General features: G+C 40.5%; 2 protein-coding genes and 1 long non-coding RNA gene across 3 annotated transcripts; 2 read left to right on the forward strand and 1 right to left on the reverse strand.

Annotated features, from left to right (window-relative positions):
- Positions 1 to 1,666: 1,666 nt before the first annotated feature.
- On the forward strand, positions 1,667 to 4,643 carry LOC135489911 (uncharacterized). The gene is made up of 6 exons (XM_064775541.1): positions 1,667 to 1,828; positions 1,928 to 2,114; positions 2,287 to 2,565; positions 2,830 to 3,075; positions 3,616 to 3,747; positions 4,300 to 4,643. Exons 1-6 carry the CDS (start codon positions 1,667 to 1,669, stop codon positions 4,641 to 4,643), a joined length of 1,350 nt encoding a protein of 449 aa, XP_064631611.1.
- A 495-nt stretch (positions 4,644 to 5,138) lies between these two features.
- Positions 5,139 to 8,076, reverse strand: LOC135489912 (ATP-dependent helicase wrn-1-like). The gene is made up of 5 exons (XM_064775542.1): positions 7,897 to 8,076; positions 7,347 to 7,494; positions 6,849 to 6,993; positions 6,015 to 6,140; positions 5,139 to 5,712 (listed from the first exon to the last, which is right to left on the reverse strand). Exons 1-5 carry the CDS (start codon positions 8,074 to 8,076, stop codon positions 5,139 to 5,141), a joined length of 1,173 nt encoding a protein of 390 aa, XP_064631612.1.
- Positions 8,077 to 8,227: 151 nt separating this feature from the next.
- Positions 8,228 to 10,212, forward strand: LOC135489521 (uncharacterized). Its single transcript, XR_010447173.1, has 3 exons — positions 8,228 to 8,702; positions 8,985 to 9,289; positions 9,456 to 10,212. It is a non-coding gene; the product is annotated as an uncharacterized LOC135489521 (long non-coding RNA).
- Positions 10,213 to 17,192: the final 6,980 nt, after the last annotated feature.

Raw genomic sequence — 17,192 nt, forward strand, 5'->3', positions numbered from 1 at the left:
AACATGCGTCTCTATAATTATAACTGGGCTCATCATTTTACTTTCATTATGCCCATCACGTTCAGATTACTTCAATTATGTACCTACTACTGCCATTTTTGTATTATTCGTTTTATGCAACAGTCTTTTTAATCTATATTTCAAATTTACAATGCATCTGTAAATATTATAATCAAGTTCTTTTCAATAAGAGCACTTCACCTTCTGTACTGTAAGGCATGATTATTCATTTTTTGCTTCACTTTGGCCGATGAGAGTTGATTTCATGATTCTAATAAGCCAAGTCACAATCTCAGAAATACTTCAAAGCCATAATTTAACTCAAAAAACATGAAATCGATACCCATCGACCTAAATGAATGTGTTCATCAGTCAAATCGCATAATCTTTCAATTTCAGCTAGGTAGATTTTTCAATTTCATCTCTTTTCAACAAAATGTAAAAATCAAGATCTCTGTAATTATCAAAATATGATCAATAATACTCATTTTTTTCTTTTCTTTCTATAATCAGTCCATCATTGTGAGTTTCCCAACGACTAATCATTACTTTGTAACCACTTGCACAGGGAACATCTACGTTTTGTAATTCTTCATACTGTAATTCATAATTTCTTGTGATCGTCACATATCAGTAATTTTCAATCAACACTTTCATTTTCATTTATGTTACCATGTTGTAATTTATGGTCTTCAACCAATTGCCACATACATATCTGTGATTCTCAATCAAAACTGTTACTTTTATAGCTATTTTTATTATAAACACTCATTCTGAACAATAGTCTCTTTCTATTTTGTTCCCAACTCTCGTCACTTCAAATCTTCATTCAGGTTGGTTGTAACATCAGAGGAGTACCAACCCTAGTGAATACGGGCACTCTCATCTTCCTCCCTCCAGAAACTCGAGCAGACACTTCAATCCATGGCTCATTGTTGTGCAAATGTGATGTTGCATGGCTAAGCTAGGTAGCATGACAGTCAATATCCAGCCCTTCTGACCAAATGAAGTCAGAAAAAACCACTACATCTATGTACCTAAAACAATGTACCTACGAAATATGAACATTCACCTTCCCAGGTCAAACAACAAAATTGTTAATTTCTCACAAAATCTTAACCAATAACATCAGGACCAGCAAAATCAAATACCAAAAACACCAATGTCACCCACTGCAACTCAGCTGAGCGCCAGGCCCTTGGGCCTCTTGTTTTGGCCACCAGGTGGTTAAAACCAAAAAGGAAAAAAGGGCTATTCTGCTGAACTAATGTTTGGATATTTGTAAAACTGTCATCGGTATGTAATAAGGCTACACATCATATAAGTCCAATTTTTGATTTGACCTACTTTTCAAGGTCACAGAGGTCAAATACTCAGCTGATGTCTCAGTCTGACGAGAGGTAAGCACAATGGCCCTGGCCATTTCATTTGATTAAATACGTTGGCATCTTTCAGATGGTTTAATGGTCGTCCGCACAAATTTTGACGTGAAATTATATTATATATTTAACGTAAAAAATGCGATAAACAAATTTGGCCGAGAAAAACGGAACTTAAGTAGCCATCAAAAGTAACACGTTTATATAGCTATTTGGGAGTGAACGCATGTTGTACAGTTGTATATATATTTTAAGTCAAGTTGTACCGTTTGGTTTTGTAGGACACAATGAAGTTGCTGTTGAAACAGCAGTCTAGGGCAGACCGCGGCAGCATGTATAACATCAAAGACAGATTCGGCTTCAGGAATGTTTCTACTAATTTGATGAAAACCTTTAACAGTACGACACATTTCCTGAGAGTGGTCACAGAAGCATTTGTATGTCTTTTGGTAAGTCCTTCGAATTAATAATCGATGATGGCCGCACTAAAGATGGATTTTTCTGAATTACATTTTAAATGCTTGACACCTCGCCAATTATTCTTTCAGGGAAATGAGCGACTAAAATGCAGGACCAGTGAAAAAGGCGAGGACTTACTGGAGGCCGTGGCTACAGAAATCGTTGAATTGGTCTATAAGCAGATACCGACTCATCAGATGGCTGAGATAGAACAATTATGGCAAGAGGACCCAGAGCAACAGGAGGGGATTTTTCCCTACTGCTTCTGTCAAGAAGGTATGTCGGACAACCTTTTCGCCAATCATCGGTAATGATATAGAACTTCATCCAATACCCTAGCTAGTAATGATTGGGTTCAGCGTATATGATGAAGCGTCGGGCAATGTTTGGGATTCCACAAAAGAACCGTTAAAGATACCGTCCGTTTAATATGTGTCCTACTTTCCAGAGAAAGAAGAGAACATGGTTGAATGTTCGGGGGGGAAAACCTGCCCCAACGGACAATGGTTCCATCTGTCCTGTGGCCACATCCCGACAGCCAAATACAGGGAAATCACTGAAGAAGACTGGTGGTGTGGCAGCCCCCAATGCCGGACCAAGTCCATTTTTTGCTGTGGCCGCAACCTAGAGTTAGACGACCAGGATTTAGACTGGATTATGTGCGATAATCCTAAATGCAGCACTCACTGGTTCCACCTGAAATGCACCCGTCTTAAGAAAATACCCAGTAAGTACCGGTATATGATTATAGTACGACGACGGTGAAGTTGGTAGCAGGGTAACGTTTCCCAGATTTAGCTCTGTATTCAATTTTCTATGAAATATGAGCGGTAAACAGTCAGTGTTCATTGAGCTCTACATCACGGACAGGGATCATGTTGCAATTCAAGCATGTTCTTCGTATCTCCTAGACGTCATTTCTTGCATGCTATACTTTAAACAAACGTTTACAAACCCCTATACATCAATAAATTTCCGTAATTATTTTCAGAAGGAGATTGGTTTTGCACCAGTCGATGCAGAAAGGAAGCGAAGAATGTTGCCAAGGACAGCATAGATCATGTGAGGGAATACTCCCTCGCTGTAATCTTCCTTGGCCTTCTCGACGAGGCCCGGCGGTTCGTTGTGAGGCACGGCGATGGCCAAAACATCCTTCGCTTCTGGCGCCTGGACATGTCTCGATTCAGGATGGGGAATCACTACAATTACGTGATCCTCGGTCATAGGTTGCTGGCAGGTAACAGAAACTTATTATCTAATGTTTAGAGTTTGCCTACTAATTAACGTCGGTTGTTAATGGGTCCACGGTTTGTAATTCCTTGTCGCTGCTAGTCCGGGTACCAAACATGCAGATAAATCGGGTGCCATACTAATGCAGTTAATTATTAGGCATCCCGGACTAAAGCATTTTCACAGTACGGACCTATCAGCTCTTTCAGGAAGAGCGATCACAAATTTATTCGTTTAATTCGCTTTCAGAGACTGTTGGTTTCTAGTTCTAGCACTCCTCCAGTTCCGCACTAAATTATTCAATTTTGTTTATTATTGCCCCTCAATGTATCCGCATGCTGCTTGAATCGAAATAAACCCAAACGGCCTAGAGTCGCCATGAGTATTGTTCCGGAAGAGCATGAAATTCCGTTGAGATATAAGCTAATATAGATGTTTTGGTGTGTACTAATTTTATCATAACGTGGCCATAAATATTGCTAATGTTATGAAGAGGGCTGGTATAAATCTATGTTACTGAAAACCAACAAAATAATTTGTACCACAGGTGTGAACGGATATTATGACGGACGTGTGGCTTTTGATGCGGTCAACAACCGGACAGTGAACACCACCGGGAAGCCCGCAGCCAACCACGAAATTGACCTAGAGAACGAATTCTGCAACAAACAAGTGGCAGGTAAAAAACCAATGTTTACCCGGATGATCTGACCAAGAAACGAAATGAACGCTATATGATCATGTTTGCCAAAGTAAGGGCATTGCAACTTGCAATGGTTTCCGGAAAATACCAGGGGAAAATATCAAGTCATATACTCATCCAACTATTGCTTATGGGCTTTTTGAGAGGTACATTTAAAATGTCATGAGTCTTTTTGGGCGCTCTGCATTAATAACTGCACTAACTTGTCTGATTTTATTCATCATTAAAATTATTAGGTGTGAAATGATATAAGTTCGATACACGCAATTTACGGGCAGGTGAAAGAAGTATTTCTTCTTTTGGTGCCCTTGCACCATACGTCATTTGTAGAAGGGGGCCGCTTCATATTTTCTGATGCAACTTACCATTTGTGAACAACCAATTTCTTATGTCTATCATGAATACATTTTCAGTGACATTCATCCCTATATACAAGCAGTAGTTATGAATGTGAACATCAATGCACTTCGTCAATGTACCCGAATACACTAAAAACTATTTTAAATGGAAATATTTTGTATTTCGCAGATGGTCTGAAGGAGCGCGGTGTAGTATCAGAGACGAATGCTGAAAAAATCAGCCGGCTTTGCGGCTCTACCCGCAAGGAAATATTCCTCCTATACGAAGAAAAGTACTGTGAGAGTTACGCCAGCCAAGGTGGTGCCGCACGGCACGATGTTACGGAAATCGTATCGGATCTAATGCTTGAATACCAACAGGATAAGCTGTTTAATGAAATCCCTGGCCGATTCCATCATGGATTTGAGGAGTTTGTCCATCAAGATCTGATCATCCAATCCGTTCCGCGCTATGTTGCGAAGCTAAAATCACTGAGTCTCAAAATTGACCGCGAGAAAGCTGTCCGTCAATAGGTTTGCCGGAAAATGATGAGAGATACTATTACTAGGCTATACATGTCGTTCGTCATCGTTAAGTGCCAATATTAGCGAGTTTCTGCAAATCTCACGATTTACAAATTACGAAATACGAATTGGTAATTATCCAAGGAAATGACCCCAAGATCATTGGTGTCTAAGGTGACCAACGTCCGTTACCCTTCGAAGAGTCGTTCAGGATCCAAAGTTGTTTTACCACACCACTCTAATTTCCTAGACGCCGCGACTTTTGAAGTCGTGGTGACGAACTCGTCGAATCGTTACGAATTAGTCTACAATGTCGCAGCGTCCGTTTTTTAAGACGAACTGGACGAAAGCATACACTTTGATGTAAGATATAACACCCGATACAGCTTACTGCTAAATGTGATGAGAGTTTCTTTGTAATTTTAAGTTCGTAATTCGTGATTTCATATTCGTCTGGTTTGCGGAAACTCACTATTGACAGTTTCGTATTGATAAACATGTACTTTAATCAGTGTAGCCACAGGAACCACTGCAGTTACAGCAGCAGGTTTTACAATTGCATATGACCGAGCAGTCTCTTTCCTCTCCGCCTTCATAGCCGATGAAATTTCCGAGAAGGTTTCGCCTGAGACAGTCTTTCTTGCCACTGGCAACCTTACAATAACTTAAGATATCTTCCTGAAAATGTTGAGTATGAACAGGCGGGAATTGGCATTTGTGTTTATTGATCTCTGTCCTCATGTTTTGGTTTATTAACAGAGTTGCTTGTGAGGATCGGCCATCCCGGCCCGCCCTCCCTACTTCTTGCCAAGAATTCATCGCATTTTGGGATGGGCCCCAATGATAGATTATTTCGATGTCGTTTACAGACATTCCCATCCCAAAAGCAACTGTGGACACAAGGCAGCGAATATGACTGTCTGCCTTCAGAAATTCATTCACAATGACATCTGCCGTGTCCTTGTCTAATGCACTGTGGAACTGGTCGACCAGTTTTTCGGCGGGCAATTTCGACAGACCCTGCTGTAGCAATATATTGATGAGTGTGATGTATATTTCTGATGTTATCTTGATTGAACTGAAAATATATAGATTATAGAAGTGTTAATGGGACCGAGTTCACAGTCAATAATGCTTGTAATTATAGATGCTTCTTTCGTTGCATAAACGTCGTCGTTGGGTCTAACCGGGCGTTTGCGAAAGCTCACTATTATATATAAAGTAGAGAGTAATAGTTATCTCATTGAATTTATTTGTAGAAAGTCTCTATCCGCGTTCTGAAGCAAAGCAGGAAATTGTAAATTGTATGTGTGGTCAACTTATCGTAACAAACATAAAGCAAGGCTAATTATGATTTCCCGAATACATTTATATACTTACGAACAATATATGATGGATTTCCGCGCTTTCTGTTTCTGTTCCCCCAGTTCCCGGATGTATTCATCAATGTGTTTCTCGATGCCTTCCCCTGGTTTTTTTAGTATGACATCAAGATATATGTTGGGCCTGAAGAGAGAGGAGTTTATTTCATGCACGCGTGAACCCCTGAAACAACAAAGTAGTTTTACCTCTTCCTGGTTTCTCTTCTGTATGGTACGATAATGAAAATGTCCTACTTCTTACCTGTCTGGATTTGCTGAGATGACGTCAATGCTTGGCAACGCCAGAAGCTTCAAAATGTCCTCCTTCACCACATCTGTACATGTTCCCGTCAATAGGACAATGGGGCAAGTCACGCAAGCGCGAATAAAACCTGTCGCGCGGTAGTCAGGTCTGAATTCCTGTCCCCTACAGTGGATTAGAAGAGGGGACAATTTGTAAATATTTGTATCATGTTTTGTTTCACCTTGTGAATAATGTATATATTTGGATAATATAAGTGGCTTATCATTATTGTGGTTTGCTTGTGGAGATATAGTTCGATGAATCCTAATCGTAACTTTTCGTCGGAAAAAGTCATTTTTTGGGTTGGTATACGAAAATGCAAGTCGGTTAACCATATCAAAAAGTTATTCTAAAACTCCAGCCCGTTTGAGGCGAAAATGGACACTTTGTATGCGCCATTTCTTCTGACCGCCAGTTGCCTTTTTGGTGCTAATCGCGAAACTGTGGAAAGGTGAAAAAGTCCAAAGATGGTACATTTCTCGAAATGAACACGTGACGTAGTATTTGATTATGTAGCAAGTTATGTAATGCAGTGCTGATATTACTTACCAAGTGGCAACGCAATGCATCTCGTCAAAAGCAACGATTGCTAATCTGTCCTTATAAGTTGTTGAAGTCAGCATTCGCCTCCATGGCTTTTTCACAATCATCTCGGGTGAGCAGAACACAATCTGCACCTTACCATGTAGAATATCTTACAAAAGAACAAGAAATTGGTTTAATTAGTCTAACAATATGACAGATGGCGTGTTGTTTATTTCAATATGCGTCTTTCCGTTATTTATGCCATAATATTATATCTCTTCTGTTTGTATTTCGGCTGCAAATGTAATCTCCAATTGGAATAGTTTGTTATGGATATATATCTACATATCTATATTTTTATATTTATTATGTCCACAAGGTTTTGCCTAAATTGTTAGATTCCTTGTTAGACCTTCTTTTAGAAATGTGAGTAATTATTTTCACCGTGTAGCTTAAAAAGATATAAAATGTAAATACATATATATAGATTAAAACAACCGATTAAAGACAGTTCATACTTACTTTCTTCTTCTTGAGATTTCATCATTCCTTTCGGTCGGATAACTCCTGTTGAAATACCAAGAGCCAACAAGAAGTCCGCCTGACTGTGCATGAGTGCCTTCAGAGGGGATATCACCAAGGCAATATGATTATCCCCCGATTTCTGTATCTGGAAAACATTCCCTGAAAATGATATATCATGGGGTGCTTTGTTCCCCCGACATTGTCCCCAAGAACATTTCCAAACTTCTTAGCCATTCAGGATTGATAGGCATGTAGATGAGTTAAACCATTTTGACTCTACTCCGGGCGCAAAGGTAGGCCCTTGGTCCCGGACCGAGTAACTGTGATGGCAACCCTGATTAATTCCACAAATACAATTTTCAAAATGGGAAGATGGGGGTTGAGACCCAGTGCTGCGGATAGGCCCTACCCTACCATGGACTGATACGACCAAGTGTAGATTTCGTTGATTGATATGATGGGGGTTAAAATACTTTGTTGGCACATTAGGAAAAAGGTGCCATGTGAGGGGCAACCAAGTTATCATGCCTTATTGCATATGTCTTACCTCATCTTTAATCAAAGGCGCCAAATAAAAAACCAGTGATTTACCGTAACCAGTCGGTAACAACGCCATAAGATCATTTCCTTTCACAATACTATCAAAACATTTAGCTTGTGATGGTTTTAAATTGGTAATAGGGATTTTGGGGTATTTCGACTTTATCGCAGGAAGCTGTATCGCCATGTTGATGTGACCACGTTCCAATTCAAACGACAGGTAGGCCTACACGCTTGGAATGTCACCCCGCGCACCTGTGACTAGTTCTTTTCCACCAAAGCATTAGCGGTAGGTGAAATAGGCCTTACTGATTTGAACACAGGAATAAATTATACTTACCTCGGACCTAACGACGCTATCACCTGAACGCCTAACAAAAGAATTTGCTTACGCTTCCCGGCCACCATAGTAATTTCTCGGCGTGTTCCCTCTTTCGGAGGCTATTGACACTAGCTAAAAGCGGCCATGATTTGTTGGATACACGGCAGCTGAATGTCATCTCCGATTTAGATGAGGGATTACAAAATATCAAGCACTCGGATGAAAGTAATAAGGTGTTGTTCTTAAAGCGTAGTAACAGTAGAATTACTACATATCCATGCATTGGGCTCAATGTTCCGTTGTCAGGTGTTAATTTGGGGGCGAACTGCAACGTATTCGGCCGGTCTTATACGCTACGATCTACTGTGAGCTGGTACGTTGATGTATAGTCCAGAAGATGTCATGTTGTTGATGAGGACTTACATCACGTACCAGTTACTAGGACTAGGATTGACACAGAGAAATCTGTATCTGTCTCTAGAACATCAAAGGTATGTCCACCACTATTTTCACAGCATTTGTATCTTAGGTTTTCGCATTGGAACATTCTGTTCGTGTGTTCATCTCGCAGATGAGATCTAGGTAAAACTACACGAGTGCCAAGAAAATACCATTCTATTCTATGATAAGCTATTTCTAATGGCTGCTTTGACCATCATGATGTCTCTTATGGGATTTTTACTGAGTGGCCAATGCAGTTAAAGATTACTAGGGTTTTAGGCAACAGATTCTTCGTGGTGATCGTATCTCAATGCAAGGTTCAATTGTTTCAGGTATCCTGTGGACGTGGCCCTCACTCGCCAGGAGCATTTGAAAGCGAAAGCGATGGTGAACTTCCTTCCCCAGATCCAAACCCATCATCGCCAACTTGGAACTGGAAAGGATCGCCGCCACTGCCATTGAAGGTCCGGAAAAAGACGCGGTGCAGCCCCAGATCGCCAACTCCGCCAGCATCGCCGGCCTCCCGGAAAAATCGTGCAACAATTTCCAAGGAATGCCAAAGAACAGAGACGTCAGTCCGCCGTAAACAGCAAAAAGACATGTCCGGTTTATACACTACGCCGAGATTCTTCGTCAGGTAGGCATATTTATCCGAAAGCTATAGCCATGATTTTGTTATAAGCTTATGTCCATTCACAGATCTCTAAGATGTAAAAAAAACACGTTTAAAAGGTATTCCAGAAGACATTTATTCATATGGACAGAAGAATTACAGTTTATGATGTACCGGTATATTTTTCCAGTCCATCGAAGACTCCCAAAAGTGCACCGACCAAAGGTGCAATGGCTGCGTCCAGATCAGCTGCAACGAAGTCCACTCCAACGACTCCTCCACGTCAGCAGGCTTCCCTTACGAAACCATCAAGCGAGTTGCTGGATGTTGAAAAACAACGCCTAGAAATAGAACGAGAACGACTTGGAATTGAAAAGAAAAACCATCTTCTTCTACAAGAGATTAACAACCTCCAGAAGAAACGTCTTGAAGTTGAACTTGCCCGTGATACTGCCCGTGACACTATGAAGCATCAAGACAACGTATTTGACATCTTTAAATAGACTCTAAATCGATGAATTAAACTTTTTGTTGATACAGATTACTGTTTTTCGGTCATGCCGACCTTACCTAATTATTTTGTTCTTAAGGGTTGGCTATAGGCACCGCCATTTTGGCTAGAGCTTGAACTCTTGGAGCAACTAGAACTCATTCAAAATGCAGTTAATACCAATTTCAAGGCTGTTATGCAGTTCCCTGGACAAAAAGGAACTGCATACCATCCTTGAAATTTGCATTCACTTCATTTTGTACAAGATCTAATTGCTCCAAGATTTCACGTTCTAGCCAAAATGGTGGTGTCTATAGCAAACCCTTAAAGGTTAGAAGTCTTCCTGGATTTGTGCGGCCTTTCTTCCTTGACCTTTTCTTCCATGTGATTTGGATATAACGAAGTCCTTTGTTGCATCCGACAGATTCAAGAACAGGAATAAAATGTTGTATATTTATTTTGAACTCACCTTGTATAGTGTCTTGCTGTTCAGAAATGTTGCTGGATTAGTGCGGTCCTCCTTCTTTGACCATCTCCATCGTCTTCATCACCAAGAAGTTCATCATCGTCTGAGTGTTGGGCGTCTTCATTATTCACCGGTTCGTCAGGATGAAGAGGGACGCCACGCTCCTCGCATATGTTGTGTAGCACTGCAGTTGCAACGATTACTTTGCAGCACTTCTCTGGCTTTAGAGTGAGTGCCCCACCTGAAAGTTGCATGAAGTATATATTGTCAGTCTGTGAAATTTGTGACATTCTGAAAAAGACGTGTAGAGTTGGGGTGTGGCCAGGCATGAAGTGGTAAAAAAAGTAAGGAACGATTAGATAAACATTATGAATTTACCACCCTTGTTGGGGTGTGGCCTTGCCTAAAGTGGTAATAACATTGGGAACCATCAACTATGAAGGTATATGAGCTTAATTACCATCCTTGCTCAGGCAAAGCCATCTTGTCTTCCATCTACCAAAAGTTGCCTCAATCCTCTGTCTTGCTCTTTGATGGTGACGGTTGTAACGTCGTTCAGAATTCGTCACTGGCCTACGAACGGGAGTCAGCAGTCAAGGGCGCAACGGGTAAGCTTTGTCTCCAAGTAAGAATCCATTGTTTACTGCTCCTCTCTGCAGCATCCGGTTTAATCCACAGTTTGCCCAAATAAATGCATCATGGGTACTGCCAGGCCAAGACGAAACTATACTAGTAAACTTCAAATCGTTGGTGCAAATTCCTTGAACATTGATGGCATGGAAGCCCTTTCGACAAACATATGCCGGCTCGTTGACAGAAGGAGCTTTGATTTGAACTAAGCTGCCGTCTACCACGCCAACCACATTTGGCATCCGGTGCCGGTCTGTGTAAAATCCCTCCTTTATCGCATCCAGAGAAGCGCCATCGAGCGGAAACTTGATGAAATCTCTTGCTCTGCTAGCCAAAGCGTCAGTAACTCGTGTCACGATGCGAGACATAGTTGGCTGGCTAAGATTCACGGTATCGCCATCAACTAACTGAAAGGTCCCTGTAGCAAAGTATCGAATTGCGCTGAGCACTTGCAAGGATGCTGGCACTGCATGTGAACGACTCGTGGGATGCGCGACATCCTCATGCAATAAGTCAACAACCTGCATCAGCACCGGCCTTGGCATCCGAGATCGTTTGATTAAGTCGACGTCATCATAGACGTCAAAAGGATGCAGACGGTCGCGAAAGACGCGTTCCCGACGTAGTGCCCGCCGATTCTCCTCTTCCAAAGTGAAATACACGGCTGCCATATCTCAAGACGTTGAGTACTCTGAGTAAAGCCCGCCCAGAATAACCATTGAAAAGATTCGCATGGCTTACGCCTGCTGTTTAGGTCACGCAATTAAGTAAGACTTAAAACACTTTACGTAAAGTTACGCAGGCTTCGTGAAAAGGGCGAAAAGTACTATGAGCGACTCTAGAGAGACATAAGTTAGACTCAGGCGCTAAGTGGCCTTTGTGAATAAGGCCCCAGATCAGCATATTATTCAGCTCGTTGTCAGTTATCGCCTCGTGTTCGGCTCACATCCGTGCAGGCCATGCCAATTGCGGATTCTCGAGAAAAAGTCAGAAGGTGAAATATAAAAAAAGAACACGCTAACGTTATCTTACTTTGACCTTTGACCTTTGGTCAGTTCTATAGCCGTCCCAACCGTGTAGTGATATTGGAAGAATATTGAAAAGCTTCGGTGATCGGCCGAGAACCGGTGTTTTCAACGTGATATGGTTCTAGACATGAGAGGCAGACTTTTTGGGCTTCTTTATGGTACATTGGTATTTTTTGATTTGAATGGAATTTCCTTGTTGATTTGATACTTGCGTTAATGCTGTTTTAAAATGTAAATATTTGATAACTTTGTACAACTTTGGTAAATACTGTTGGTAGATACCTGTAATGATTGATATGTTTAGAAAAATTGTTGTTGATTAAATGGCCTTAACAATGCTGTTTATTAAATGCCAGAAACAATGCTGTAATTACAACAAAATGTACTGTACAACCTTTCTCTTTAGGATGCGATACTGTTCACTGCTTTCCTCGGAGATGTGTCATTGAATGACAAGGAGGTTATGCCATGATAGTCCAATCGGCAAGATCAGAGTGTGTCGAGTATTGGGGTTATGATTTCGCATACTGATTATACAGTCCAATAAACAATGACATCCCTTCTACATGCGAGGAACGCGCAACTGACACGCAGTCAGAGATGTCTCTTGTGATTTGGACTGTACACTCTGGTTTTCAATATACTTTTCTAGACATACTTTATAGGATGAATTTGGAAGTGCTCATTTCAAAAAACGATTTTAATTTAAATCAATTTTGGGATTTTGCTGGTCGATGAGAGGCTGTTTTTTCATGGGGTCATTTCCAAAATTGATTTTGATTTAAATCAATTTTGGGATTTTGCTGGTTGATGAGAGGGTGATTTTTTATGGGTTCATCACCAAAATTGATTCTAATTCAAATCAATTTTAATCTAATTCAAATCAATTTTTGGGATCAAATTTGCTGGTTGCTGAGGGTAAGGAAAAGTTTAAGTGTAGTTAATACATTTCCTCATGTTAATAACTGAAAGAAGTTTAATAAAATCATTAAATGTTCATTTTGAAAGTCTATGATGTTTGGTTCTTGATAATGTTGTTGGTTTCCAGAGTGGAGAGAACAATGCTCGTTGGCCACTGTTTCACTTTAGTCGACATAGTTATGTTATTGCATTGAAACCTGCAAACTGGAAAAAATCTACCTGCTCGAGAGTTCTGAGCGACGTGACTGAAATGGAAAACACTAGGCAATGAATTTGTTAACTCAGGGTCGCCGACAATTTCTGAAGAAATGCCAGTATTTCATTGAGCCAGCATGCAGCTGATTTTTAAAGACATGGAATTGGCCAAATATCTGGAGTTTATCAACTTCTCATTTTTCACTTTAAGTTCTCACTCCCTTCTGTATAAGTTGGTTCTCACTCCCTTCTGTATAAGTTGGTTCTGATATTCCTCACTAGATCGCACCCTACCGCCGATATTAACCAATCAGAAGGCCTTGTAACAAGAGCGCACCTTGATCATGATCTAACCAACCTCGCTTATAGTCTTCTACGTTCAAAAACGCTGTGTCGAAAGTGTATATTGGCAGCATGCCAAGACTTGGAGGCGAGAATAAATAAATTACTCATTGATGAAAAAAAAATCACAGTTTTGAAAGCAGCGTTCTGATTGGCTCACCAGAACTCGAGGCGCACGAGATACAGAATTATGGCATGCTTTTCTTCAGAGGTATGAGGGGGTAACGGACCGAAGAACACTGATGGTTCAGAATGCCACACTGTCGGTGCCTACTACACCACAAGCTTTGACTTGTATTACATTATTTGATGTAACTTAGAACCTTCTATGACTTGAGCTCTCCCCCATCAAAATTGGCCTACCTTGGACTTGGTATTATTTTGCCATGTTCGGTAGTGGGCAAGTAAATGGAAGAAAAGAATATGATACGTGCTAATCGCGCGGGGTATACCGGTACGTTGTGCCAAGCTGTATGCAGTGCCTCCGTGGAAACATCCATGGCAACAATGACATGGCTTTCAAGATTTTTTCGCGGCAGAATATCTTCGCGAGCCTGTCGCGAAATTCGCGGTTTTAGATCGGTTTCAGTACGGTGAGTCTAGAGTATATCATTCATGCAAGCACGGATGTAACGTGTAATGGAGGCCATTGGCAGAGAGAATCATTTTTCAATGTGTTTTAAAACATATTATGAAATAAACGACCGTTTACAGTAACGTACGAAAGCCCAGAAGGCTCATTCGACAAAACTTACTTCGACAAAACTCACTTCAACAAAGACTTCGACAAAATTGATTTCGACGAAACTCACTTCGACAAAACTCACTTCGACAAAACTAACTTCGACAAAATTTACTTCGCCAAAATCCACTTCGACAAAACTCACTTCAACAAAACTCACTTCGACAAAATCGACCAATCAAATCGTGTTTTACATACCTACCTATGTGTTTTACATAGGTAGGCCAGAGGTCGGTATTTAGGTCATAGTAGCTATCATGGCGGTCAAGGATCCACCCAACACGAGGGTATCAATCTCTGATGAGCAAAACTCGTTCGTATTTATTTTCCGAAACCGCGAGTCACTAAAGGTAGAAGAGCTTGTTAAGTACTTATAAATGAGTTTTATGAAGAAGGGCCTGGCCTAACGGCCTGCGGTAATTGTAAGACGCTGTCATTACTGTAAAATCACGGCACGGATATCTGTTTGTATGTATCATGATATGCTACCATACACATAAAGCATCTGTCTATATAAGATACATGTCCACAAGAAATGTAGTGAAGCAGAAAATAGATACGAACGAGTTTTGCTCATCATAGATTGATACCCTCGTGTTGGGTGGATCCTTGACCGCCATGATAGCTACTATGACCTCAATACCGACCTCTGGCCTACCTATGTAAAACACATAGGTAGGTATGTAAAACACGATTTGATTGGTCGATTTTGTCGAAATCAATTTTGTCGAAATCAATTTTGTCGAAGTCTTTGTTGAAGTGAGTTTTGTCGAAGTAAGTTTTGTCGAATGAGTCTTCTGGGCTTTCGTAGTAACGATATCTTGCATCCACTGTGTCTCGGTACATAAACGGCCAAGAGGCCGTCAAAATCGTTAAGTCTAGATGTTTTAGAATAGAAATTGTTAGTCAGTGTCGCTATTTGGTTGTCTCACCAAACTTCGTCCGGATGGAGCCGTCATTTCTCTCAAAACCTCTGCTGCCGCCGCGGTTTTTGCCGACATTTTAGCTCCACCTCGCGGGGTTTGGCGAGACTGGCCAATACCTCCAGTTTTGTATGAATTCCTTAAGGGGCAGAGATACTGGGTGAATTTTTCTGAAATTTTTACAAGTCCGAAAACTAAAATATGAAATAAAGTAAAGAATGTTGCTTGCTAGCTTACATCAAAGATATATTTGGGGTCAGTAACAAATATTGAATAAATAAAACAGTCTTTCAGGTTCACAAATCTTGCTAATTAGGAGAAACAATGGATTTTTTTTGGTGCAAAGAATAAGCAAATCTGCTGATTTTCCTCTACCAAAAACCTAATCAATGCGTGAATAAGGGTCATTGCTAGGGCAAGCTAGCATTTTAAAGAAAAATATTACCTATAGTTTATGAGTAAATGGTGATTTTATATGCAGCTTTTTCAAACTTTTCCAATGAGGTTTCGAAAAGAACCAGTTTTGAACCAACCTAAATGTGCAGGCATGGGCATAGGCCTACAAATTTGTATGCTGAGTATATGACAAATCTATGGCCTTTCCATGAATTTATTAGATAATTCTAAAGTATGGTGACTTACAGCCAGCATGGCCAGAAACAGCGATGTAAGAGCTTGGTGAAATGACATATTATTCATTATTACATGACTTTTCCCTTCATCGATGGTTTGCAAAGCTTTATGCCACTCGCATTTTATTTCATGAATTTGGTTTCAGACTTATAAAAATTCACCCAGTATCTCTTCCCTTTAAACCACGCAAATGTTTTTTTGCTTATCCGTGGCATCACTTTTGTGTACATCATTTTGGGTCACTTAATGTTTTAATAACCGACATACGTAAATGTATACGCATGATACATATATATATTGTACGTAGAGTTTAAAATTCAAATTCTAACGGCTTATTAACGATTTACGACATAATCGCCATATATTTCCTTCGTGAATTACAAGATTATCCTTCATTAGAAGATTGAATGCATTCAGAAAAAAATATTTGGACTTAGAAATTTTGAAAGCCCCAAGGTATTATAGGCCTACTAAGCGTACAAAAAACCGACAAACTCCTAAGAAAATTGTTTATAAGCCCCATTTCTAAATAACAAATCATTATTGTAGCACCACATGCTAGGCTAGCCACCAACATGCCCAATGACTGGTCGCGAACGACGCCATTTACTTGAGCTAGGAATGGGAGATAACTCATGTTTGCTTTCGTCCATGTGAACAAGCCACTAGTAGTAAACAATCGTCCTTACGGATTCTTCAGAAGTATTTCCCGATAAATATACTTTTTCCAAATTTCCGGTGAGATTTTCCTGCTTTCCAATTTGTTTCCGAGATCACCCCCTTCAATTTGTTTTTTAAGCTTTCTGACACTGTTTTCCTATCCCAATGTCGAGTTTATTTTTCGAGAGCTTTCGTTTATTTAAGGAGATGCCGAGTTTGGGTTACGACAAATCCAGTTGATAATTTCCATGGACTTTAAAGTTTAAGTTGTTGATGGGAGAGCTTCTGTTTATTTCAGCGATTTTTTTGGTTTCTTCCGATAACCTACAGTTTTTTTTAAAGCTGACATGCATGCATAAAAACCCTAATGGCCAAGTTAGAAAACACTATCGCTCGTCCGCCATGTTTTGAAAGACCGGTGTGGCGGGGATAGTAGTCCTAGGGCTGATAGTCCGTGTAACAATAGCCCGCATTGCTAAATGTTTTGGTTAGGGTTAGCGGTACAATAGATCATGCTGCTAAAATTGGTCAAATACAATGCTACCGGACTATGACTCCAGGGGGACTATATCCGCTGTCACACCGGTCAGCTATGTTTCAAACGCCCTCAGATATGATAGACTACCAGCAGGTCGCAGTGGCGCTACCGTTTTCACCAACAGAGCACTGTGGATCACAGATATATGCATCAGTTTATATATCTAACTATAAGTGGCCATTGCGACCTCGCGCGACTATGAGACAATACCACCAATGAATATTCATAGGTTGGAGGGTCGGGGCCTATCAATTAGACGCGAGTATGTTTTTAACTCTCAAGTACATATTTGGAGAGGTATTGAAAAAATATTTGCTGTGGCAAGTCTACAGATATAAAGAAATTACTTGATGAAAAAA

The sequence above is a fragment of the Lineus longissimus genome, chromosome 6, assembly GCF_910592395.1.
Source record: "Lineus longissimus chromosome 6, tnLinLong1.2, whole genome shotgun sequence".
Lineage (NCBI taxonomy): Eukaryota > Metazoa > Nemertea > Pilidiophora > Heteronemertea > Lineidae > Lineus > Lineus longissimus.

Bases quoted from the DNA above. Each gene is read 5' to 3' on its own strand.
- LOC135489912 (XM_064775542.1), bottom strand. From the start codon at position 8,076: ATGGCGATACAGCTTCCTGCGATAAAGTCGAAATACCCCAAAATCCCT. The intron at 7,495-7,896 runs GTAAGACATATG...AATGTTTTCCAG, and splicing joins CGCCTTTGATTAAAGATGAG to ATACAGAAATCGGGGGATAA. The intron at 6,141-6,848 runs GTAAGTAATATC...CTCTCTCTTCAG, and splicing joins ATGCATTGCGTTGCCACTTG to GCCCAACATATATCTTGATG.
- LOC135489911 (XM_064775541.1), top strand. From the start codon at position 1,667: ATGAAGTTGCTGTTGAAACAGCAGTCTAGGGCAGACCGCGGCAGCATG. The intron at 1,829-1,927 runs GTAAGTCCTTCG...TTATTCTTTCAG, and splicing joins AAGCATTTGTATGTCTTTTG to GGAAATGAGCGACTAAAATG. The intron at 2,115-2,286 runs GTATGTCGGACA...CCTACTTTCCAG, and splicing joins CTACTGCTTCTGTCAAGAAG to AGAAAGAAGAGAACATGGTT.